The sequence below is a fragment of the Tamandua tetradactyla genome, chromosome 5, assembly GCF_023851605.1.
Source record: "Tamandua tetradactyla isolate mTamTet1 chromosome 5, mTamTet1.pri, whole genome shotgun sequence".
NCBI lineage: Eukaryota > Metazoa > Chordata > Mammalia > Pilosa > Myrmecophagidae > Tamandua > Tamandua tetradactyla.
The window spans coordinates 92,604,941-92,631,713 of NC_135331.1; the positions used below are offsets into that span (position 1 = coordinate 92,604,941).

General features: G+C 40.5%; 1 protein-coding gene and 1 pseudogene across 4 annotated transcripts in view; both read right to left on the reverse strand.

Annotated features, from left to right (window-relative positions):
* Positions 1-7,162, reverse strand: part of SRPK1 (SRSF protein kinase 1) — a 131,627-nt gene extending 124,465 nt beyond the window's left edge. For 2 of the 4 annotated variants that reach the window (XM_077161595.1, XM_077161594.1), the window contains exons 1-2: positions 7,035-7,162; positions 6,446-6,506 (exon numbers count right to left, since the gene is read on the reverse strand). In XM_077161595.1, the coding sequence (XP_077017710.1) occupies positions 6,446-6,506; positions 7,035-7,047 (74 nt within the window). In that variant the 5' untranslated portion in view covers positions 7,048-7,162. Of the gene's footprint in view, positions 1-6,445 lie in introns of all 4 variants that reach the window. The other 2 variants (XM_077161593.1, XM_077161592.1) reach the window with 1 other exon arrangement.
* A 1,264-nt stretch (positions 7,163-8,426) lies between these two features.
* On the reverse strand, positions 8,427-26,749 carry LOC143683246 (high mobility group protein B1 pseudogene; annotated as a pseudogene).
* Positions 26,750-26,773: the final 24 nt, after the last annotated feature.

Consider the following 26,773-nt stretch of genomic DNA (forward strand, 5'->3'; position numbering starts at 1 on the left):
AGGAAATACAAATGGCCAAAAGACACATGAAGAGATGCTCGATGTCCCTGGCCATTAGAGAAATGCAAATCAAAACCACAATGAGATATCATCTCACACCCACCAGAATGGCCATTATCAACAAAACAGAAAATGACAAGTGCTGGAGAGGATGCGGAGAAAGAGGCACACTTATCCACTGTTGGTGGGAATGTCAAATGGTGCAACCACTGTGGAAGGCAGTTTGGCGGTTCCTCAACAAGCTGAATATAGAATTGCCACACGACCCAGCAATACCATTGCTGGGAATCTACTCAAAGGAATTAAGGGCAAAAACTCAAACGGACATTTGCACGCCAATGTTTATAGCAGCGTTATTTACAATTGCAAAGAGATGGAAACAGCCAAAATGTCCATCAATAGAAGAATGGCTAAACAAACTGTGGTATATACATACGATGGAATATTATGCAGCTTTAAGACAGGATAAACTTATGAAGCATGTAATAACATGGATGGACCTAGAGAACATTATGCTGAGCGAGTCTAGCCAAAAACTAAAAGACAAATACTGTATGGTCCCAATGATGTGAATCGACATTCGAGAATAAACTTGGAATATGTCATTGGTAACAGAGTTGAGCAGGAGTTAGAAACAGGGTAAGATAATGGGTAATTGGAGCTGATGGGATACAGACTGTGCAACAGGACTAGATACAAAAACTCAAAAATGGACAGCACAATAATACTTAATTGTAAAGTAATCATGTTAAAACACTGAATGAAGCTGCATCCGAGCTATAGGTTTTTGTTTTGTGTTGTTTTGTTTTTACTATTATTACTTTTATTTTTTTCTCTATATTAACATTCTATATCTTTTTCGGTTGTGTTGCTAGTTCTTCTAAACCGATGCAAATGTACTAAGAAATGATGATCATGCATCTATGTGATGATGTTAAGAATTACTGATTGCATATGTAGAATGGTATGATTTCTAAAAAAAATAAAAAAATAAAAAAGAAGTCAAAAGCCACTGTCCAAGCTCACCCAACATGGTTTTGGATGCAAGTTGGAACCCAGGACTGTTTGACTCAAAAGACCAACCTCTTTAGTAAATAGCATCTATCCCTATGAGCATGTAATTGCATTATCCTTCCCACCAGAAACATGAGCGTGAGCTACCTATTTATCCTTTTATACTTTATACTAGCAAAGAAAAAAGCAAAATATAATTCCTCTTAAATCAAAGTACAGAAAAAAAGCATCTATAGAAAAAAGGAGTATCAAGGAGTTTGCCACCAAAATCATATACAGACAGAATGCAGAAAACTTGGCATCTTTGACCAAAATGCTTGGTGAAAAGACATTTAAGAAATGTTCACAGGCTGAAGAACAGTGCCACAATTCACAATAAAGTGAATGAGAAAATGGTATGGTGGCCATTTCCACTGCGCCATAAGTTACATTTATAATTGGCTACAAAATAAGGTTAACCTGGAATTTTAGAAAAAGTTTTTAAAAAAACACCCAAAACAGGACCACTAGCCTTGATAAACATACCTCGAGACTCAGAACAAAGAATTTAGAATTTGCATAAATTAAATTTTCATGGTACCAACATCAAATTTCAAGGCAATTATGTCTGTACACCACTATGGTGACTGTTCTTATGTGGCACTTAACATATACATTAAATGTTCTCAAATACTTCCACCTCTACACTGACTGTTCTCCCTTTGGAAGGAGCAGCCCTCCTCCTCCACCTCCAAGTCTTCCTTCAAATGTCACTTTTCAATGATTTCACTCTACTTAAAACTGCAACCCCATCTCCAATTTTCAATATCCCTCATCTTTTTCTACTTTTTAGTTTTCCATAGCACTTATCACCTAGTAAACTATATAATTTACTAGTTCGTCTACTGTTTATTGTCTGTCTCCCTTCTCTTCAACTAAAATAAAGCTCCCTTGAGGGCAGATTTTTTTGAGTATCCCACAGACTTAAAAGATGCTTAGAATATGTTCAAAAACTCTTTGTTTAATGAATAGGAGTTAAATAAGTTAAATTTTTATGGAGAAAACTTTGATAATATGTATTAAAAACCTTTAAAACACGCATCCCAGAAATACCACATTTACGAATACATCCTTAAGAAACATGATTTCTTTTTTTTCCATGCTCACCAATATGAGCAATGCTTTATCCAAAATCATCATTCATGTTAGTTGTGAATTAATTGTGAAAAACTGGAAACAGCCCATTTTGGGGAACATTTAAACTGATGTATAATATTTAATGCTATGGGAAATGTATGCCAATGATTCCATTTTTGTCTCAAATAAATTTATGATACATTCATTCAACAGAATGCTAGATGAGGTTATTCCCTGCGTTCTGATAACTACTTCCAAGATTTAGTGAAAAAGCAGACTTTTAAAAAAATAGGAAAGTTGCACTATATGCAACTGAGATAGCAGCAACTTCCAAGGTATATTAAGTGTAAAAAGCATACAATACCATTTATTCTAAAAAACTGTTCCAAGTTGGCATGTACTACTCGCTACTGGATAAAAATATTGAAATTTTCCAAATATTTTCCCTTCTAAATTCTCAATATAACAATTAACATTTTTGGAAAATGAAGAAATAAAACTACTATCTCCCCTCTGACTTCACAGATCAATGACTGCTAAAACAAGCAAAAGCACTTTCCCAACTCAATTAAATGGTTTTACTACCAAATTTATACTAAGCCCATAAAAGTTATTTAACTGCAAATAAAATGAAAATTGCTGTCTGAACTAACTTCTTAAGCTAAGTAATACAATTAACAAGCATGAAGTCAATTCTGGAATTATGTTCCATAGAAGCAATTTCAAGAGCAGACATAAACTGTATTCAATTATAAAATCTTACAACAAAGAGATAAAGGCACACTGCTCTTGGTGCACATATTAAAAACCAAATGCTCAAAGGGAGATTACTATTATTTTTTATTTTTGGCATGGGCAGGCTCTGGAAATCAAACTCGGGTTCTGGCGTGGCAGGCGAGAATTCTACCATTGAGCTACCATTGCACCGCCCTCATAGGGAAATTAAAACAGTACTTATGATAAAAGCCACTGGGCAGTGAAAGAGTACCCAAACACTCAGGTGTACCAAGGCCCTTCATCTTGAATTCTCTGTTCACTCAGCCTCTACCTTACTTGCCCTCATAAACATCAAAAGGAATTATCATTTGGAGTCAGAATGATTTCTACCCAGGGCTTTAGAGTATTGTTAAACCCTGGGTTCAAATCCTAGCTTTTAACTTCTTAAGGGAGTGATTTGGCAAACCTCAGTTTACTCATCTGTAAAGTAAAATGGAAATTATCACCAACTATTTAATGTCAGTAAATAAAACTACAGTGGCTGAAAAAGTAAAACAGAGAAGGAATTGTTCATATAAGACAAATGAAAATCCTACAAGACTAATCTTTCAACACAGTGAAAGAAAGCACAGGAAACAAACCTTTAAGCGTAGTGACTGAGCTGGTAGGCAGGAGTTCTGGATTTCAGTTTTGGCTCTGCTACAATCAAGCCTGTGACTTTGGGTATGTTAATTCATGTATCTGGGTTCAAATTTTAAGCTCCAAAATCAGGGGAATGAAAATCCTTTCCAGTTGTACCACACCATGACTAAACTACCTACCCATATATCACCCCCCCAAAAAAAATTAGTAAGACTACTGTCATACCTCCAAAAGTTTCCAAATTTTGTCATTTAAATACTTGGTTTTTGTACCTTTAGGTCCTGATCAATTTCCATTATGAAGAAACTACCACTCATAACAATACATGAAACTGTTTCTTTAAGTAACTCATTCAAGGTCAGATTGCTAAAAAGTGGCAAAATTAGAATTCCAAACCAGATCTGTCTCACTTCAAAGACCAAACCCTCAAAATGTGCCTCTTCCTTAGACCTTTTCCTTGATTAATCTGGTAACTAACAGCTTGCATTTGCAAAATGGAAGCAGTCAGGAGTGCAGTCAGGAGTCATAGAACAGAGTCAAGTTACCTGAGTCAGGTTGGGCTTGAATTTCTGACATAGTATTCTAATCAAGTTAGACATTTCAGGTACTTAAAAGGAGGCTGGAGGAACAAAAAAGCTAAATTTTAGAGAAATTATAATCAAAGATAAATTAAAAACAAAGATAAAGAATTTCTAGGGGGTGCAAGGGTAGTTTAGTGGTAGAATTCTTGCCTGCTATCCAGGAGACCGGGTTTGATTACCAGCCCATGCACCTTCCAAACAAACAAGCAAACAACAAATAAATAACCAAATAAACAAAGATTAAGCAAACGGTGCTACAATAAGGTGATGCTCACAAGGAAAAAGAATGAAATGTGACCTCTCCATACAGCATACAATCAATCAATCAATCACCTCTGAAATCACAAGTCATTGTAGGCAGTTCATTCACATATTATTTTCTGGAGTCAAAGTTGTACAAGTATTCGGTAAAATGACTGCTAGATTATCCATACTGTTTACCCTTCCTTTTATGCAAGTATGGAAATAATTAATAAATAACACTAGGTTACCCATACCATTGAATGGAGAGGTAACAGATAATTCAAAGTACATATATCTGGCTTTAGAAATAAAGCGTATGGTCTAAATAGATAATCCAAAGTAACGAATATGTGGTGTTAGAAAGAAATAAAGTATATGATCATTTATGCACATTTTCCTCCCAAATTATAGTTTGATTCAGGCTATTATCAGGAAAAATTTCCAAATGATAAGTGTCCAGGAGTGATGACTTCTAAATAATACAGTGAATAATAAAATCACTACCTCCTTACAGCAGTAAGAAAACATAACTTTTTATAACACATTATATCATCTCCACAGGGACTAGTAAAACCAAGGCAAAGAAAAAAAGAGTAATTTATTTAAATTCCCACTGCATACTAGAACCAGGTTAGCTACCTGCTTGTTTCATTAAATCAATCTGGGATTTAAAAATGGTTTCAAAAGATCCATACACGGATAACAAGAGGTAATATACACACATATATATAGATAAAAATCACACTTAAATGTCCTGGTCATCAAGCACCTTACAAAATAAAAATTTTCTAAGACAGATGATGGAAACAGTAAGAGGTGAGGTCACCTACCACTTTAGTTCTCTTTAAAGACAGAAGTCAATTATGTGTTCTCTCCAACCTTACGCAGCCTCCAAAAACAATGCACACACACACATACACACACAACTGTCATTTGTTAGTGTGACCTAGGAAGGCCTTTGAAATGCGTTTTATCAGTACAGATAATTAGAGTTCATGGATATTAGTAATGCAAAATAAACTACAAAACATCAAGGAAGTTGAAAAGTGTCAAGAACATAACGCAACTAAAATTAAAAACCAGATGGAGAATGCACGGGTGATTCAGTGGTTCCTCTGCCATGTGGGACACCTGATTCCATTCCTGGCCCATGCACCAACCTCACCCCCACCCCCAAACAACAACAATAAAACAGATGGAGAATTGTTTTCTGAATACAAATGGTCTAAAAGTTTATTTTCAAGATCCACTGCAATTAAAAGTTAGCACAAGACAAAAGTTATTTCGACTAAGCCTCCCTTGCGCAAACCCTCCACCAGGCATTTCTACTAGGCTGTGATTAACTTTCGTGCTTCCCACAAAAGCACTAAACCACTGCTATGCATCCTGTTGATAAAACTGGATATATGGCACGTAATGCACCGCTCCAGAATCACCAAGGCTGTTAGCTCAAGAAATTTTACGTCATTATGTGATGCCCACTTCAGAAGGTATTCTGACTGAGGACTTGAGGTTTAGCGCAAAGAGAAGCAGAAACAGATGCCTACTCTGTATACACTATAGTCTGCCTGCATATTTCAAAGAAAACGATGCGCTCTGCAGGCTCAGAAGCTGACTAACCCAGAGGTTCGCTCCATGCCCTCCTCCATGAAAGGGAGTGTACGGCTGGCAGAACCCTAAATAATCTCGGAAAATTCATTCAAGAATTTCCTGACGGCCTACCCAGCAGACACTGGAGGTAAGTTAAGACGCAAGGAAGCAGATACCGAAAACAGATCAGAGTTCACAAATAGACTGATAACGATCTCCCAGCTCCGGATGGGAAACCCAAATTAGGGGAGACCGTGCCTCCTTTCAGGAGTTGTGAAGCTAAAGGCACCGGGCGGGCTATGCTCGTTCCTCCAACAGCCCTTTGCAGGGAGAGCTGGGGCTGCTAAAACCCAGGCCTGGCGTTCAGAAAAAGAAGCTCCCTTTCCACATGGTTCCTGAGAGGGACTCTTTAAGGCGCCCGGATGCCATGTGGCTGGGGCCTTGGGGTGGCCAAGCTCGGCAGGCGCGCGTTCAAGACATGAAACCAGAAAAAAGGTGCCGGAGAAAATCCAAAGAATGGGATGTTGGGGTACAAGACTCACTTCCTTTGGGCTTTGTCCTTCTTGGCCTTGGTCCTTTTCTTTCGGGCCTGGAGCGCAAGCACTGCAGGAGAGAGGGATGAATGAAGGGCGAATGCGGAGGAAAGGAGGCGACCAAGTTGAGGACTGAGACCTAGCAGGGGCGCCAGGCCTAGTTGCGGGGCCTGCCTGAGGGGCGGCTCCGGGGCCAACGCCGCGGCTTCTGCGAGACGGCCGGAGGGGAGGCGGGCGGCCCACGGGGCGCAAAGCAGCGTCCAGGCTGGATGCGCCGGACGGGACTCGGGCCGCGTCTGGGGGACGAGTGGCTGGGGTCTGCCTCGCCCTCCGAGGGCCGGGCCCTGCAGTGGCCCCAAGGCTTGGGCTGGCCCGCCGGGTAGCATGGGGCGGTGACGGCCAGCGCGGGAGGACGCCTGGGCTAAGGGGCGCGGACCAGCGGCCCATCGGCGGGGAGTGAGGGGTGGCGCCACCTCAGTGGAGGGGCGCCGCACGCCCAGGGACCGGATTGCGGCGGTTAGGCAAAGCTCCCGGCACAGACCCGGGCCTCGCCCCTGCGGCCGTTGCCCCTCGTGGCGGAGGCCGCTCCACAGCTCACCTTTCCGCTCCATGGCGAGACCGGTAACCGCCAGGCGCCTGCGCACTCGAGCGGCGGTGGCTCCAGCTCTCGCCGCTGCCCCAAACCGAGCCCGCACACTCTCCGCCCCCTGTTCCCGCCCCGCTCCCGCCCTGCTCCGGTTCCCGCCCCACAACGCCTTGCGCCTGCGCGTTGAGTGCGGAGCTTACCACTTGCTTCCGAGGGGGTGGGGTGGGCGATAAGGAGCGAGGAGAGGAGCAGAGAAGGGGAGGAGGAAAGCTGAGTCGCAAAGCGAAAGGGTTGTCTGAGATCCAAGCTCGGAGAAAAGGGTCACGTCTGTATCGTTTGCCGGGAGGTAGCCCCTTAGGAAAGGCGCAGAATGCGGCGTTGTGTGCTCCTGCGTGCTGAGTCAGAGTTCCGCAGCCAGCTGGGTTCTTCCCTCAGTTTCCTGGTCTGTAAAATGGAACTAATTAGGCCTGCCTCATTTCCTTCCCGGAGTTATTGTGGAGGCCAGTTGAGATACTGTTTAAAACAAAAGGGAAAACAATTATATGTGAGAAAAAAGAGGACGTGGGAGCAACTCAGAAGAAAAACTGCAAGGAAGGAACCCTGTGATCCGATCACCACGTTAACAGTGAAAACGTTAAAGTGAATTTTCTCTTAAACTTGAAAGTTTAAATAAAGGCTGGAGAAGAAAAAAAGGGATGGGAGAACGCAAACATTTAATGTTTCATTTTACCATTTTACCACATCTTTCCAGTACATGATAAACATGATTGTCTTTAATTTGTAGGGTGTTTTTATAGTTTAACAAGTGCGTTATCTCAGATCATTTGATATTCACAACTTATAAGTCAAGATAGTTATTACCTCCACTACCCAAAAAAACTTTGGAGGGTATATAGAGTCTTGGTGTCCTGATCTAAATCTTTATTGTAAAGCAGGACGCTGTAAAAGTTTTTTGTGTGTGTGTTTGTGTGGTTTTTATTTGTTTTTTCTGTAAAGGGCCATATAATAAATATTGGACTTTGGGCCCATAAGATCTTTCTCAGCTACTCAACTGAAAAGCCGTCACAGAAGATATAGGCTGTTGGTGTTCCCATAAAGCTTTATTTGTGGATGCTGAAATTTGAATTTCATGTAATTTTCATGTGTCATGAAATATTATTCTCCTTTTGATTTTTTTTCCACCTATTTCAACCATTTAATGATTCTTAGCTCTAGGCCTTAGTCTGCCAACCCCTATTGTAAAGTAATGCATCTGGGCAGGATGGAAGCTCTGAAGATCCTTAACCTAAAAGAAGTTACACTGTAGTGGTGGAAGACAGTTAAGTAATCAACTGACTACAAAAAAAGGAAGAGGAAAGTAAATATTGTAGTACAGCACAAGTCAGGCGGAGGCTTGGGTGGAACTTACTGAGTAAGGTAAGTAAGTAGTCCAGCCAGGGAGGAGGCAACTTTTGAGCTGGGTCTTGGGAAATGTGTAGGATTGCCATAGGTGGAGAAGTTAATGCCAGGCATTCCTTGCTGAGAAAATAGATTGAGAAAAAGCGCAGACTTAGAAGCTGGTGGGTGTGAGCTGGGATGGTAATGACTGAAGGCCTGAAGTGGAATGTAAAGCTAGAAAGGTCGGTTTGCCAAATTTGAAATTTAGATCAATATCTGTTGCCCGGAACCTGAATGATAGCATTTCTGAGCATAATGCAAAAGAGGACCGCACCTGTTGGTCAAAGAAGACTGTAGCCCAATCTCTTTTCCATTTTAAACTTAAGGATAAAAGGAGAGTTTGGGTAGCTGGTGAAGACATGCAAGCTGAGGATTCTCCTAGCACAGGAAAAGCATATGTAGTTCAGATAAGACAGGAGAGGAACTGGTGAATGAGGAAAATTCCCAAATTTGGGAATGGACTGCCCAAAAGAAAGTAAACTCCACAAGGACACTTAAGAGATGCTCAAATATTTGTCTAATCAAAGAGTAAATGAAAAGTGGCTGGAAGTTACCTATTTAGAAATGCCTAACAAGTGTTGGGGAATTTCTATCTACAGTTTATGAGAATGGTCAGTACAAAAGACAGTACATACTGAGAGAAACAACATGAGAGTTGTGCTAAAATCCAAATGGATTATTTCAGATCCATCAAAAAGAAAATGAGTTTAGCTTGGTATGAGTAAGTCATACCTATTCTGACTCTGAGCAGCTATTGCTTCTTCCCCTATGTACTTACAAACCATCTGTTTAATAACTCTTGAGAATATTTCCAGAGTCAGGTTCACCAGACTGAGTTCCTGGAATTGATCGTTTATCCTTTTTTGTTCATCTGCTTATCTCTATTCTCTCAGAATGTTTACGGCTCTTCGCACTTTTTCTAAAATCTCTACAATTGTTCACATAAGCAGGTTTGGTCCCCCTGCCCCCCGCAACTCTAAAGCCACCCCTTTGTGCCTCTTGTTTAAATATGGTTTTAAAAATCACTTTATGTGAACTCACTGCCCTCCCCCTCAAATGGGACATGACTCCCAGGGGTAGAAATCTCCCTGGCAATGTGGAGCAAAACTCCTGGGATGAGCTTGGACCCAGCATCAAGGGATTGAGAAAACTTCTCTACCAAAAGGGGAAGAGAGAAATGAGACAAAATAAAGTGTCTGTGGCTTAGAAACTTATCCTGGAGGTTATTCTTATGCATTAAATAAATATCCATTTTTAGTTTATGGCATATTGGAGTGGGTGGAGGGAAGTACGTAAAACTGTTGAGCTGTGCTCCAGTAGCCTTGATTCTTGAAGATGATCATAAATAATGAAGATAATGATAAAGCTTTTACAATGTGACTGTGTGATTGTGAAAACCTTGTATCTGATGCTCCTTTTATTTATAGTATGGACAGCTGAGTAAAAAATAAACAAATAATAAGGGGAACAAAGGTTAAAATAAATTGAGTAGATTGAAATACTGGTGGTCAATGAGAGGGAGGTGTAAGGGGTATGCTATGTATAAGTTTTTTTCTTTTTTCTTTCTTTTGTTGGAGAGATGCAAATATTCAAAAAAAGGATCATGGTGCTGAATACACAACTATGTGATTATATTGTGAGCCATTGATTGTTCCCCGTGTATGGAATATTTGTATGTCAAGAATGTTTATATGTTATATTTTTAAAATAAAAATATTTAAAAATTAAAATTAAAAAATCGCTTTATTTTATTTTACAAATTTGGTCTATTCTGGATTTTACTCTTCCAGAAATTGTTCTTAGGGGTGGCGATCATCCTTTGATAGTCATTCTCAGTGACATGTACAAGCCCTCCCCCACTCTCCACCCCTACCCACCCAAACTGTTTTTCTCAACACCTTTTAAAAGTGAAATTATTGAGAAAGCATCAGCAGTTGTATTTTTAGCTGCTTATGGGCACTGTCAGAATTTAATTCTTGAAAAGATCCCATTTCCCCTTGAACTAACTTACTTTAAACCTCTGCAGTTATTAGTTTATCAGTATTCCTCCTGAAATCAAACATACACAAGTGCAAATGGGAAGAACCCAAAGGTAAAAATAATATAACAGTACTCCATCACAAAAGCGTGTAAAATTACAAGAATGCTATTTTAACACGCTGGCACTTTAAGAGAACAATAATCTCAAAAACTGTGAAGTCGCCAAATGGTTCCGTAAGCTGCTAAACAGGTAAAAATGACCCTAATGAATCAGTTGGCGTTTTATAAAGAACTACTGAATTCAAATAAATTGGCTAATTGGTACTGAGATGCAAAGTTCAAGTGTCTTCTTTCCTTGTGTCCATGTGATTCATAAAGGGGCAAACCACAGTATATGAAAACATGCTTTAGTTTAAATGTGGCACTATTCATTCAAACACCTGCCCCATTAATAAAAAGTATTTAACTATAATGGAGAATCTCAAGTTCCTAAGCAGTCCATATTTAGATAAATTGGAAAAGACCTTTATGGTCAGCTCTTTCATTGGACCCTTGGTGGGACTGACATCAACAAAATTTAATTTTGCAGTCTTGTATTTAAAGCTTATGCTTTTGAGGATACATTCTCAGGTCTTCTTTAATTTGAGAACTGCAAATATAACTGCCAATACATGGTAATGATAAAGATTTGTAGAATCCTCATATAAAGATTAGAAGATAACTTTCTATTACTACTTCAAGGATAGACTTAGAGAATGTTTGACTCTAATAGTCTCATTCTTTGAACAGATTGATTATTTCTCACTTTTTAAATGTGGTAACTTGGCTATGCAAAGTTTGATATCAACTGATCTAGATTTCTGAGTTTCAGCTATGGATAAAAACTGTTGCAGTTCAATTTTATTACCCCCGTCACAAGTGTGCAAATGAAAGATTATCAGTGAACTGTATGAAAAGATGAACAATCATAATATCATGTGATTCAAAATGGGCAAAAAACTAGCTCCCCCTCAAGAAGAATAATTTCAGACCTATGAAAAGGACAATACTAATTAAAAAAGTGTATTTACTTAGAAGCATTCTGAATGTCAACAAAACAGTTATACCTTTTTTTTTCAATTACAGAGTGGTATTCATTTAACAGAACAACAATTATTTCAGATAAGCTGCATCAAAGTCAACTGAAGATGAAAAGCTAAACATCCCGATAGGTAACTAATTTGTGCTGTGCACCAATAAGAACCTGCTTTAAATTTCCATGCCAATTTACCACCCCCATACTGTACCAGGCAAGGTCAGTGGCTATTGAAAAGACCACCAGGGCAGGGCTATCTAAAGATACATTCAGTATGTGTTAACTATACAAAAAAATACACTGTACAGTTTAAAAACAAATCTTACACAGCCTTACATTTCAATTTTTTTTCTTCTTTAGGAGTGAGTTGTGTATAGGGAGGTTAATCTTTATAGACAAGAAAAAAATGTGCTAAAACCAACGTATTCATTACCAACATCATCTTCTTCCTCATCATCATCTTCCTCCTTCTCCTTTTTTTTTCTTGGTTTTCTCAGCCCTAATGACTCCCTTTTGTGCCATATCAGGTGTTCCTTTACTGCAGTATACAGCAATATCCTTTTCGTGTTTCTCCTTAGCAGCTTAGCAGCCTTCTTAAGACGGCTTAACATCCGCAGCAGTATTATTCCACATTTCTCCCAGTTTCTTTGCAACAATGCCTATGGATAGGCCAGGGTGTTCGCCTTTGAATTTTGAGCGATATCCAGAACAAAACAAGAAAAACGCTGGAGGAGGCCTCTTGGGTGCATTGGGATCCTTGAACATCTTTTCTGCTTCCCCTTTAGGAGGGAGATAGGTTTTCATTTCTCTATCATCACAGGTCTTGTCTGCTTTGACCATGTTTTCCAAATTGTCCTTTCTCTTTATAGACATGGTCTTTCACCTCTCTGAGCACTTCTTAGAAAACTCTGAAAAATTGACCGAAGTTCTGGGTGCTTCTTCTTGTGTTCCTCCCGGCAAGTCTGCACAAAGAAAGCACATGATGATATTTTGGTTCTCAGCTTCTTAGGGTCTCCTTTGCCCGTGTCTAGTTATTGTTCGTCCACGAGGCTCAGAGTAGCCGAGCGCCCCTCCGGGCTCGCCCTTACCCTGGCGCTATCTCCATGGAGCTCAATGTACTGCAACGGCTGTCCTAACTTCCTTTTAAAGCCCGTTTGGTGATTTCTTTTTCTTGAAATTTTTGAAATCTGTTTCTAAAAGTTTAGGATACATTATTTCATCAACATTCCCTACCTCGATTATCATAAACTCTTACACTTTGTCCAAGTGTTGATATGAATTCAATCCAAAATAGCACTTCTCTTTATGGTTTCCCCTACATTCTTACAGATAAACTAGGCGATAGAAGAAAGTGAAAGTGTTATCAGGTGCTTTCCTTTAAATGAGGTTCCCGGTAGATGTCTGGGTGACTGGAGAACCCCAGCAGAACTTCATCTTGCCTCTCTGATAGTTTTGTGACGTATATTAGGAAAATATAACTGTATTATGTGTTTGATAATCGGGAAACACATGGCACACTCAAAGGATAATTAAAGAGAATTTAACGAAAGGGTTATGTATAAAGGTGTGGACAGGGTTAAGGGAAACTGACCTGATGAGGCATCTTGGGACCAGCAACCGTGGAGAATCTGTTCCACCCCTAGGTCTAGAGGAGGGGAGGGAGGGGAGGGAGGGGAGGGAGGGCAACTAGAACCCAGTGAAAACTGTCGTTGATAGAGAAAGCTGCCTGACAGCAGTCGTACCCTTTGATATAGGAGCATAACCGTGGCCCGGCAGGGAGAAAGCAGAGAAATAAATATCCAACTCCTCTCTTATCTCATCCTCTGAGACTAAAGCCTCCCATTGACAGAACCCAACTGGAAGATAGGAGGCAAGTGAGCCTGGATGAAGCAGTCCATTCAGGCAGGCCTTTTGGAAGGCAGGAGGGTGGAGAAAGGTGGAGGGTAGATCTGGAGGGGCAAACAGAGAATATCCAGCGTAGCCTGTCTGGGCAGTTTATAGGATACACCCAGCTTGGCTAGCACTTTCCAAACAAGTCAGTTAACCTCTGGGGCCCCCTGATCCTCAGAGAGGCTTGAGAAAAGAAAATGCTTGAAGGTAACCTCATTTCTGTTTGTTTGTTTGTTTGTTTTCCTCTGTAAAAGCTTAAGCCCCACAAGGAAATTGTTCTGGAGGTGAAAGGTTGGGGGTGGGGGAGGTAGGTGAAGGAGATGAAAAAATAAAGGCCTTGGTTTTGCTGGGTTAGGAATAGAGGCAGTAGCTTGGAGGAGGAGAGGGCATTCTCTAAGAATGTGGTGACTGAGATTTGTGGGTCCTAAGGAGGTAGGGCCCTTTCTCTGCTCCCTGGAAGTGTCTGGGGAGAGAGAATGTGTTGCAGATTGACCTAAGCCAAACATGCCCAGCTGTAAATTCTTTTTCTTTGGAAATGATAACTGTCAGAAAAGTTGACCACCCTCAAACCTTACTCCTAGAATATAAAGAAAGCAAATTTTATATTTAAATCCCACCCTCACCCCTGACATTTATTAAATATTCATTAGCAGGCAAGCACAAAAAACATTTCCTTTATGATGAGTGAGATTAGCCAGAAATAAAAGGACAAATACTGTATATGGTCTCACTGATATGAACTAACATTAGTGAATGAACTTGGAGAATTTCACTTAAGAACAGATACCATCAGGAGATAGAAATAGGGTAGATATTGGGTAATTGGAGCTGAAGGGATATAGATTGTGCAACAGGACTGACTGTAAAAATTCAGAAATGTATAGCACAATGCTACCTAACAGTAATACAATAATGTTAGCACACTGAATGAAGCTGAATGTGAGAATGATGGAGGTGGGGCTGGTGGCATAAATGAAATCAGGAGGAAAGATAGATGATAAAGACTGAGATGGTATAATCTAGGGATGCCTGGAGTATACAATGATAGAGACTAAATGTACAAATTAAAAAATGTTTTTGCATGAGGAAGAACAAAGGAATGCCATTACTGCAGGGTGTTGAAAATAGATGGTAATACATATTTTAAAACTTTAACTTATGTGTGAGACTAAAGCAAAAAATGTTTATTTGGTACAAAATTTATATTTTGATCAGTGCATTTCCTAATATAACTTATGTGGACAGTTTAATTGAACACCATAAGTACATGGAACCTTGAGTAGGACATGAGATTTTGTAGGTTTGTCCAGAGTGATGCCCTCATAAATCCCAAAGTGATTTGAACAGTGAATAAAAAAGTATTTGCAAAATCCCCTTGGGGGAATGGTGAGAAAGGGGGAAAATTCAACTTCCCCAAGTGAAGAATTCTTGGTATTCTCATAGGCAGTGGGGACAACCAAAGTAATAGGCTGAGCCCCCAATCTTGGGGGTTGTTCATGTGAAACTTATCCCCACAAAGGATAGGCTAAGCCTACTTAAAGTTAAGCCCAAGAGTCACCCCCAGAAAACCTCTTTTGTTGCTCAAATGTGGCCTCTCTCTCTTAGCCAAAACGACAAGCAAATTCACTGCCCTCCCCCTCTCTTCGTGAGACATGAATCCCAGGGGTTTGGACCTTCCTGGTAACGTGGGACAGAAATCCTAGAATGAGCTGGGACTCAGCTTCAAGGGATTGAGAAAACCATCTTGACCAAAAGGGGGAAGGGCAAAATGAGACAAAATAAAGTGTCAATGGCTGAGAGATTCCAAACAGAGTTGAGAGGTTATCCTGGAGGTTATTCTTACGCATTCTATAGATATCACCTGTTTAGTTAAGGTGTAATGGAGAGGCTGGAGGGAACTGCCTGAAAATGTAGAGCTGTGTTCCAGTAGCCATGTTTCTTGAAGATGATCGTATAATGATATAGCTTTCCCAATGTAACTGTGTGCTTGTGAAAACCTTGTGTCTGATGCTCCTTTTATCTACCTCATTGACAGACAAGAAAACATGCGGATTAAAAATATAAAATAGGGAGAATAAATGTTAAAATAAATTTAGTAGATTGAAATGCTAGTGATCAATGAAAGGGAGTGGTAAGAGGTGTAGAAAAAAATAGGGGAAACAAAGGCTAAAACATATTGGGTAGATGGAAATACTAGGAGTCAAGGAGAGGGAGAGGTAAGGGATACGGTATGTATGAGTATTTTGCTTTTTATTTCTTTTTCTGAATTGATGCAAATGTTCTAAGAAATGATCGTAGTGATGAATACACAACTGTGTGATGATATTATGAGTTATTGATTATATACCAAGAATGGAATGACCATATGGTAAGAATGTTCATGTTTGTATGTTGTTATGTTTAAAAAAAATTTTTAATTAAAACAAAAACCAAACATTTTCTACCACCTGTTCTGTAAGTTCTTTGGGATCTCAGCTCTGTCCTTTTGGGTGCTCTGGTCACAGCTTGAAGGATAGGCTTACTCAAGGCAGGTGCAACAATATCCCAGAGTCAGGGTTCTGTCACCCTCCTAGTGGGCATCAGGTAACCAGAAATGGAAGCTCCTTTGGGTGCCAACCCTAAGGGTTCAGGCTCCTGCTGCCCGAAATTCTTATATTCGGTTATGCTGTTCCAATACTGATCAATGCCAGAAGTATTATCAGAAATGGGTTTCCACTGATGAAATGAATTGCTTGTTAATTTATGTAATGGTGTTAGAAGAGGGCTGTCATTGGAGAAATCTGTGGCATTCGATTACTCTGAACTGCTTTGTTGAAGCCACCTCTGGAGGGGGAACTTTGTGATTAGAATATTCACAGATCACTCCTGGTATGGGAATTGCTAGTTAGAACATTAATCTGCATCTGGGTGTTACTGGCACCTACAAAATGTCATACTGTCTTTGCCAAAAGTTTTAATATGCCAAGGTATTCTCTTTGGAAGTAGATTTATTTATTTAAAATGCCAATTTTGAAAAAGCAGCAGTCTAAAACCCTACACTAGGGGAATGATATAGTAAGTTACAACACATTCCCTCTATGTAAGTTGCCAAAGCAGCTATGTGTTGGATCCTATCCAAGATTCTGGAAGTATCAGAAGAGATTTCCTAAACTTCTTCATCTAAAATATATGCTTCCTTAGCCATGATACTAAGGATGGATGCCATAGTTTATAGTTTTAACTATAAACATCCTGAGATGGAATACCTTAGGAGGCACTTAGGCCAGACAAAGATGTCCCACTGCATTTTGCATATTCAAGGGGCCAGGCAGACTTGAACAATAGATACAGTGGTCTGAAGATCAAAAATATTTCTTCCATTTTCTGAGCAGAGCACAAACCTCTCAGATTTTTGTACAACTTTAAAGAGCCCCAATAAAGGGTGGAATTTAATTTCCCTAGTTTGACAGCCCCAGGGTCAGGGTAAAATCAATTTAGGAAATATATAAAAAATGGGCAATATTGCTGCACTAGTCAGGATTCTCTAGGGAAACAGAACTGACAGGAGATCTCTGTAATTATGAGATTTTATAAAATTGTCTCACCTTGCTGTGAAGATCACAAGTACAGATTCCATAGGGCAGGCTGCAAGCTGTGAACTCCAATGAAAGTTTTGATAAATTCCCCACCAGAAGCTGATCAGCTGAAGTAGAGATGAAAATCCTCTCTGCTGAAGTCATCTTTTCTCCTTTTAAAGCCTTCAACTGCTGGCATGAGACTTCTCTGATTGTTAAAGCACTCTCCTCAGTTGATTGTAAATGTAATCGGCCATAGATGCAATCAACCTACTGATGATTTAAGTCCACAAAACGTCCTCACAGTAACAGGCCAGTGCTTCCTTCACCAAACAATTGGGTCCCATTTCCTGGCCAAGTTGATTCATGAGTCTAACCACCACAGTCCACCCTTTGTCAACTTAGCAACTATACAATTACCTTAAGCATACTTAATCTCTAAATCAAAAGCAATAACAGACATTTTTTTCACCTAACAATATTCAACTTTTCTGCAACTATACGATCAGAAACACCCTATTCTCCAGAATAGGGTGCAAGTCCTTGAGTAAAATTCATTCTTAAACTTGATATCCTATAACTTAAATACTATGATATGAACTAATACAACTTATGCCATATGATAAGGGGTTAAGATGGGGAGAAAAAAAGATATATGCTTTATATACATAATCAAACATACTCATAACAAAACAAGGAAGAAATATTCATACCATCACAGTCCTCATTTCTGTAACTGATCACATGGATGTAGTTTGTATTTATTACTATCTTCTTCCACTATCCATTCCATGTTTCCTTTACCCTCAGCAAGCACCTTGGTTGGTCATGGTTCTTTGCCTGATGGGATGACCGAAATCTTTATTCTTGAAGTTTCTGGGCCATTTGTGGTCCTGCCCGGATTGAATTGTTGGTGTTTTACACTAACTTTAATCATAGGACATTGTAGTATTAAGAGATGCCCCAGAGGATTGCCTCTATTCCAGGCAAACTCTTTACTTCCATCGTGTAGTTGCAGTCTTGTTTCCCCTTGATAGTCAAGATAATCACCCTAGCCAATACAGTAATTCCCCTTTTTGCTTGTTGATTCCAAGGCATGAGAAGCCCAAAGTGGCCAGGTGGCAGTTTCAACTTCAGTTCAATGGAATCATTGTTGTGTCTCCTGGTGAAAGCACTCCTCCTTTTGGAACTAAGACCTGTAGACCATCAGAGGTTAAGGTTGCAAGGACAGGCTGCAAAAATTTTCTACTGGGTCACTAAGGGTAATAGTGAGTGGTGCCCCACTCATTTCCACTCCTTGATTCCTGGACTCATGAATCCTGGCTATGGGAGGAAGAGCACCCTAGAGTGTTTACTGATTCAGGGTATACAAAGCCTCTTGGAAAACACTGCCCAAACACTTCAAGGTATTGCCACCTAGTTGGTACCATAGTTGAATCTTCAAATTCCACCATTCTATCAAATGAGCTACTTCAGGATTATGGGGAACATTGTAAGACCAGAGAATTCCCTGACAGTGTGGCCATTCCCACACATAATTTGTTGTGACATGGGTTCCTTGATTAGAAGCAATGCTGTGCGGCATGCCATCATGGTGAATAAGGCATTCTCTAAATCCATGAATGGTAGTTTTGACAGAAGCTTTGTGTGCAGGGAAGGCAATTTCATATCTGGAGTATATGTCTTTTCCAGTAGAACAAATCACTGTTCCTTCCATGATGGAAGTGGTCCAATGTAATCAATTTACCACCAGGTAGCCAGCTGATCATCTCTGGGAATGGTGCCATATCAGGGACTGAGCGTGGGTCTCTGCTGCTGGCAGATTGGGCACTCAGCAGTGGCTATAGTCAAGTCGGCCATGGTGATTGGAAGTATATGTTGCTAAACCCATGCATAACCTCAATCCCTACTACCCAAAGGGCAATTCCAGGAGTAGCTGGGGAATGCGGCCAACTGGTATCCAAAGAATGGTCATCTTATCCACTTGATTATTAAAATCTTTCTCTGCTGAGCATTCACATGGGACACAAATATCTTCATGTTTTTTGCACACCCAAAAAGGTCTATCCACATACTTCTTTCCCAGAACTCTTTGTGACCAATTTTCCAATCATCTTCCTTCCAAGTCCCTGACCATCCAGCCAAACTATTGGTGACAGCCCATGAATCAGTATACGATCACTCTTCCAGCTATTTCTCCTCCCAAGCAAAATGAGTAACCAGGTGAACTGCTTGACGTTATGTCCACTGGAAAGATTTCCCCTCACTACTATCCTTTAGGGATGTTCCAGAAAGGGACTGCAGTGCTGCAGCTGCCATTCCTGGGTGGTACCTGCATATCATGCAGAACCATCTGTAAACCAGGTCCAAGTTTTCTCTTTCTCAGTCAACTGATTGTAAGAAACTCTCCAGGAGACCAGAGCAGTAGGCTGGGAAAGAGAAGGTAATGTGGCAGGAGTAGGGGCCATGGGCATTTCAGCTACTTCCTCCAGCAACTTACTTGTGCCTTTAGAACTCACCTAAGCCTTGTCACATATATACCACTTCCATTTTATGAAGGAGTACTGCTGCGCATACCCAACTTTATGGCTTGGCAGGTCAGACAATACCTAACTCATAATAGGCAACTCAGGTCTCATGTTAACTTGGTGGACTGTGGTTAAACGTTCAGTCTCTACTAGGGCCCAGTAGCATGCCAATGGTTGTTTTTCAAAAGAAGAGTAGTTATCTCAGAGGATGACAAGGCTTTTCTCCAAAAATCTCAGGTTCTGCCTTGCAGTTCTTCTATAGGGGCCTGCCAAAGTCCCCAGACAGCATCTCTATTTGCCACTGACACTTTCAACACCTTTGGATCTGCTAGGTCACATGGTCCAAGTCGCAGGGCAGCTTGTAGGCAATGAGGACCTGCCACAGAGCCTTTTGGTCCCCACTCAAAAGTAGCAGCTTTTCTGCATGTGAGAATGATAGAGGGAGGAGGGCTGGGTACATAAATGAAATCAGAAAGAAAGATAGATGTTAAAGATTGAGATGGTATAATCTAGGAATGCCTAGAGTGTACAATAGTAGCGAAATTTACAATGTACAAATTTTAAAAATGTTTTTGCATGAGGAAGAACAAAGGAATGTCATTATTGCAGGGTGCTGAAAATAGATGGTAATTAATATTTTAAAACGTCACCTTATGTGTGAGACTAAAGCAAAAAATGTTTATTTGTTACAAAATTTGTATTTTGACTAGTGCATTTCCTAATATAACTTATGTAGATAGTTTGACTGAACGCCATAAGTACTTGGAGTCTCAGGTAGGATGTGAGATTTTGTTGGTTTGTCCGGGGTGGTGCCTTGATGAATCCTGGAGTGATTCGATCAGTGAGTGGAAAAGTGTTTGCAGGGCCCCCTTCGGGGAGTGGTGAGGGTGGGGAGAGGTTCAACTTCCCCAAGTTGAATTCTTGATGTTCTCACAGGCAGTGTGGACAACCAAAGCTATGGGTTGAGCCCCCAGTCTTGGGGTTTGTTCATATGAAACTTAACCCCATGGAGGATAGGTCAAGTCTACTTAAAATCTAGGCCTAGGAGTCACCCCCAGGAGAGCCTCTTTTGTTGCTCGGGTATGGCCTCTCTCTCCAGCCAACACGACGAGCAGTCTCACCACCCTCCCCCTCTCTGCGCGGGGCATGGCTCCCGGCGGCGGCGTGTGGACCTTCCTGGAGGCGTGGGGCGGGGATCCTGGGGTGGGCTGGGACTCGGCATCAGGGGATTGAGAGAAACCCTAGAATGAGCTGAGAATTAACATCGGGGGATTGAGGGAGCCTTCTCGACCAGGGTGGGGAGGAGTGAAAAGAGACGGGGTGTCAGTGGCTGGGGGATTCCGGGCAGAGTCGGGAGGTTGTCCTGGAGGTTATTCTTACTCATTAAGTAGATATCACCTTGTTGTTCAAGATGTAGTGGAGAGGCTGGAGGGAACTGCCTGAAAATGTAGAGCTGTGTTCCAATAGCCATGTTTCTTGATGATAATTGGATAATGATATAGCTTTCACAATGTGACTGTGTGATTGTGAAAACCTTGTGTCTGATGCTGCTTTTATCTACCATATCAACAGATGAGTAGAACATATGGAATAAAAATAAATAATAGGGGGAACAAATGTTAAATAAATTTAGTTTGAAATGCTAGTGATCAATGAAAGCGAGGGGTAAGGGGTATGGTACGTATAATCTTTTTTTTTCTGTTATTGTTTTATTTCTTTTTCTATTGTCTTTTTATTTCTTTTTCTAAATTGATGCAAATGTTCTAAGAAATGATGAATATGCAACTATGTGATGATATTGAGAATTGCTGATTATATATGTAGAATGGAATGATATGTTAATATTTTTGTTTGTTTGTTGCTAATTTTTTTTAATTAATAGAAAAAAAAAGTAGCAGCTTTTCTGGTCACTCAGCAAATGGGCCACAGTAGCATACCCAATGAAGACTACATTGTCTCCAAAATCCAAAGAGGCCTGGTAGGCATTGTGCCTCTTTTTTGGTCATAGGAGAGACCAGATGCAAGAATTTGTCCTTTAACTTAGAAGGGCTATCTTGACAGAAATGTCACTGAGGTAGAAGTCCCCTCTATTTTTGTTGACTTTATCTCCTATCTCCCGACATGCAAATGCCTTACCAATAAGTCTAGAGTAGTTGGAATTTCTTGCTCATTAGGTCCAATCAACATCATATCATCAATATATTGGTCCAGTATGATATCTTGTGGGAGGCAAATGCAATTAGGGTCCTTCTAGAGAAGATTATGACATAGGGTTGGAGAGTTGATATACCCCTGAGGAAGGACAGTGAAGATATATTGCTGGCCTTGCCAGCTGGAAACAAACCGTTTCTGGTGGTCCTTACTAACAGCAGTTGAGAAAAAAACATTTGCCACATCAATAGCTGCATACCAGGTACCAGAGGATGTGTTGATTTGCTCAAGCAACAATTCCATGTCTGGAACAGCAGCTGTTATTGAAGTCACCACCTGGTTAAGTTTATGATAATCTACTGTCATTCTCCAAGATCCATTACTTTTTTCTGCACAGGCAAAATAGAATTGATGAAAGGGGATGTGGTGGGAATCAGTACCTCTACATCCTTCAAGTCTTTTACAGTGGCACCAATCTCTGCAATCCCTCCAGGAATCCAGCCTTGCCTTTGATTTACTATTTTGCTAGGTAGGGACAGTTCTAGTGGCTTTCACTTGGCTTTTCCTACCGCAATAGTACTCATTCAAGAAGTCAGGGAACCAATATGGGAATTCTGCTGGTTGCTGAGTATCTTTTCCAAGTATGCGTTTTAGAATTGGGGAAATAACCACAGAATGGTTCTGGGAATGTACTGGAGATGGAACTGAGCTAAAATTCCAGCAATCTCCTGACCTCTATAAGCTCAACTCTGACTGGTGGACCACAGTTATATTTTGGGTCTCCTGGAATTAATGTCACTTCTGAGCCAGTGTGTAATAATCTCTGAAATAATCCCTTTTCCTCAATGCACAGTTATGCTGGTAAAAGGCCCTAGGTCTCTTTGGGGAAAGCTGGGAGGAAAATTAACAGTATAAATTTAAGGCAGTGTAGCAGGTTCCATCCCCAAGAGGACCTGACCTTCCTCCTCACTCAAGGGGCTATGAATCTGGGAATTCCCAATCTGGGAATTGATTATGGGGCTGTGACTCTCTGCTTTTGTAATTCAAGTTAGACTTTTGTTCACCTGTCCTAGAACACTTCTGCTATACAGATAAAATAAGAATTTAGTAGACTGTCCATCTATTTTACCTCCATGTACCCCATGATCTACTAACCAATGCCAAAGGTCTCTGAGAGTCAGACTATTTTGATTATTGTTTTGAGTCTGCTGTCCGTTATGGTAGCCATGCCTACCTTGTGTATGGTGATTAATTGTTGCCACCTGGCTTCTGCCAACTCAAGATCTGATCATCCCCATAGTATCTAAAGATTCCAGTTCAGTTACAGCAGTTCCCACAGTAATATATGATCTACAGAGAAGGGCAACCACAGAGCTCTTCAAAAATGATGGCGATAGATTCACAAATTTATTCACAATCCTGCTGAAAGGTGTCTCCTCTGGACATGTCCGGGGTGGGTGAGCAGGTCTTACATGGTAAATCCATTCTAACATACCAATCTCTCTAAACCTTTGGATCCCCTCATCTATGTTATACCAGGGAAGTTCTGGGATTTTGACCTCAGGTAATGTCAGCCACGTTTTGATGCATGGTTCAGCCAACCACTGGAACAAATATTTAATGCCCTTTTTAACCCCTCAAGCTACAACATTGGACCCAGAATCTCTGCTTAGTGGGCCTATATCAATAAAGTCAGCCTGATCCAACTTTATATTCCTTCCACCACTATCCCACACCCTTAATATCCATTCCTACAAATATTTCCATGATTTCTGTCTATATAAATTGGAAAATTCATGCAGTTCTTTTGGAGTATAGCATACCTTTTCATGGGTCACATTTTGTACTTCACCTTTTGGGGCCTGTTGGGACTTTAGCCTAGATACAGGCTTGGAAGAAAAGAGGGGTGGTGGTGGTAGGTCATGAAAAGAATAAGTGTCTTATTAGCCAATTACTTCAGGGCATTCCCTTGCAGTTTCATCTGGTGAAACAAGGTTAATCTCTCCAGATAGAGGAAGGAGGGTTGTTTACTCAAGGGAGGTGGTTACATGTTTATTAGGCAATGTGCAGTTAATCTCTTAACTGTAGATGGACTGTAGATGACAGATTTCTTGGGGCAGACTGGAGGTCGAGTGACTGCTTCCTCGGGGCAGGTCATTACAAGTTTACCTGGCAAAGACTCAACGGAATCTAGGGTTTCAGTGTGCCCACTGCCATCATTATCAACCCCTTTCCTTTTCAATTAATGCCCTCACTTTAACAACAAACTCCCTGCAAGGTTGGGATTTTAGATTACATTGTAATTCTGCCACTTGCAAAATGAGACTATGGGTCTGATTTTTAGAGATTTCAAGTCTGTAGCTATACAAAACAAGATTTTCTTTCACAGTGCACATAAATTTTCACATTCTCCATGTGGTGTTTAAGTTGCAAATTCAAAACCCTCAGCTCATCTCTTTCTTTTATAACTGTATCCAGTATACTTAGGAACAACCAGACAACACTATTATATCTTTTAACTCTACAAAACTCTGTTGTCAAAAACACTCTCACCCAGAGACTTCCATCTTATAAGCATTTGAAAAGCCATATCCTGTGGTGATATTTTGCATATCACTATTGCCAACTTCTGCCAAGGAGCATCAGTGCCATCTTGATAATTGGAAATGGAGTCATCAGTGCCTTTGAATCGAATCAGAGTGGAGAGCCCAGAACAATTTGGAGATCCAATTTTTAAGATTCTGTTTCTCAAAAATCACTCTGTGTACCAAGCCTGTATTAGTCAGGGTTCTTTAGGGAAACAGAACTGTCATGAGGTATCTGTAAATACTATGGGATTTTATAAAATTATTTCTCACAACTGTGGAGATGCATGACTACAAATTCTGTAGGGCAGGCTGCAAGCTGGGAATGTCAATGAAGATTTTGATGAATTCCCCAGGAGAAGCTGGCCAGTTAAAGTAGAGATGAAAATTCTCTCTTCTAACTATGAAGTCATAATTTCTTCTTTTAAAGCCTTCAACTGATCAGATGATATGTCTCATTACTGAAGGCTATCTCCTCAGTTGATTGTAGATGTTATCAGCCACAGATGCATTAGCTTACTGATGATTTAAGTCCATGAAATGTCCTCACAGTAACACTGAGGCCAGTGCTTCTGTTCTAGTTTGCTAGCTGCCAGAATGCAACACACCAGAGACCAATTGGCTTTTAATAAAAGGGGATTTATTTTGTTAGTTCTTCAGAGGAAAGGCAGCTAACTTTCCACGGAGGTTCTTTCTTATGTGGAAGGCACAGGATGGTCTCTGCTGGCCTTTTCTGCAGGCCCCTGGGTTCCAACAACTTTCCCCGGGGTGACTTCTTTCTGCATCTCCAAAGGCCTGGGCTGAGCTGCAAGTGCTGAGATGAGGAATGCCGAGCTGCTTAGGCTGTGCTATGTTGCAGTCTCTCATTTATGCACCAGCCAATTAAGTCAAATATCCTTCATTGCAGCAGGCACACCTCCTAGCTGACTGTAAATCAGCAACAGATGAGGTTCACGTACCATTGGCTCATGTCTGCAGCAACAAAACTAGGTACGCTCACCTGGCCAAGTTGACAACTGAATCTAACTACCACAGCTTCCTTGACCAAACAACTGGGCACCATTACCTGGCCAAGTTGACACAGGAGCCTAGGCATTACGTCATTTGAGTTCTGATTTCTACCAGTCAAGCATTGTTGAATTCACTTTTCTTTCCTGTTTTTCAGATACTTTCCACCATGCTCACACCTCCATGACAAACATTTACGGAGTATCCACTATATACCAGGCATTGGACTAAGGGCTATGGGAAACAGTGAAGAAAACAATATGGGTCTTGCCCGTAGGACATCATAATTAACTATTATATAATAATTACTGTTTACTAGGCAGTGTTCTCCTTCAACTCTCAAACAACATGATGAGATAGGTGCTATTGTTATGATTTGTTTGGTAGATAAGAAAATCAATGCACAGCTAAGATCACACAAAATAGTCACAGGTTTTGAATTGGGCAGTGCCTCAGGAACTCATGCTTCTTTTTTTTAAAATTTATTTATTAATTAAAAACTAAGAAATCAACTAAAACATCAACATACATAATCAGTAATTCACAATATCATCACTTAGTTGCATATTCATCATTTCTTAGAACATTTGCATTAATTCAGAAAAAGAAATAAAAACACAATAGAAAAAGAAATAAAACGAACACAGGAAAGAAAAAAAAAAAAGATTATACCTACCATACCTCTTACCCCTCGCTTTCATTGATCACTAGCATTTCAAACTAAATTTATTTTAGCATTTGTTCCCCCTATTATTTATTTTTATTCCATATGTTCTACTCCTTTGTTGACAAGGTAGATAAAAGGAGCATCAGACACAAGGTTTTCACAATCACACAGTCACATTGTGAAAGCTGTATCATTATTCAATCATCATCAAGAAACATGGCTACTGGAACACAGCTCTACATTTTCAGGCAGTTCCCTCCAGCCTCTCCATTACATCTTGAATAACAAGATGATATCTATTTGATGCATAAGAATAACCTCCAGGATAACCTCTAGACTCTGTTTGGAATATCTCAGCCACTGACGCTTTGTCTCATTTCCCTCTTTCCCCTTTTGGTGGAGAAGGTGTTCTCAATCCCTGGATGCTAAGTCTCAGCTCATTCTAGGGTTTTTCTCAATCCCTTGATGCTGGAACTCATGCTTCTTGACCTCTACAGTATATACTATATACTATCTCCTGCATAGGATAGATGTAGAAACAAATAATTAAATACAAAGCACAAGGGTAAATGTACAAGAGACTATGAATGCCTAGAAGAGGCCCACTCAGCTCAAGATTTGAGAATAGGGGAGGAGAGAGGCTTCTCCTGGGTGACATGACATATGGGCAGAGTTGGAAAATATGAATGGGCATCACCTGGGCCCAGAAGGGAGGGAACAGAACCTCAGCCAAAGTAAACAGCCTGGCATATGGGGGAATATAAATTTAATGTAAAAATATAGTATCACTGAAATATAAAGTGCAAGGAGGCGGTGCAATGGTGGCTTAGTGGCAGAATTCTCACCTGCCATCCCGGAGACCGGGTTCTATTCCAA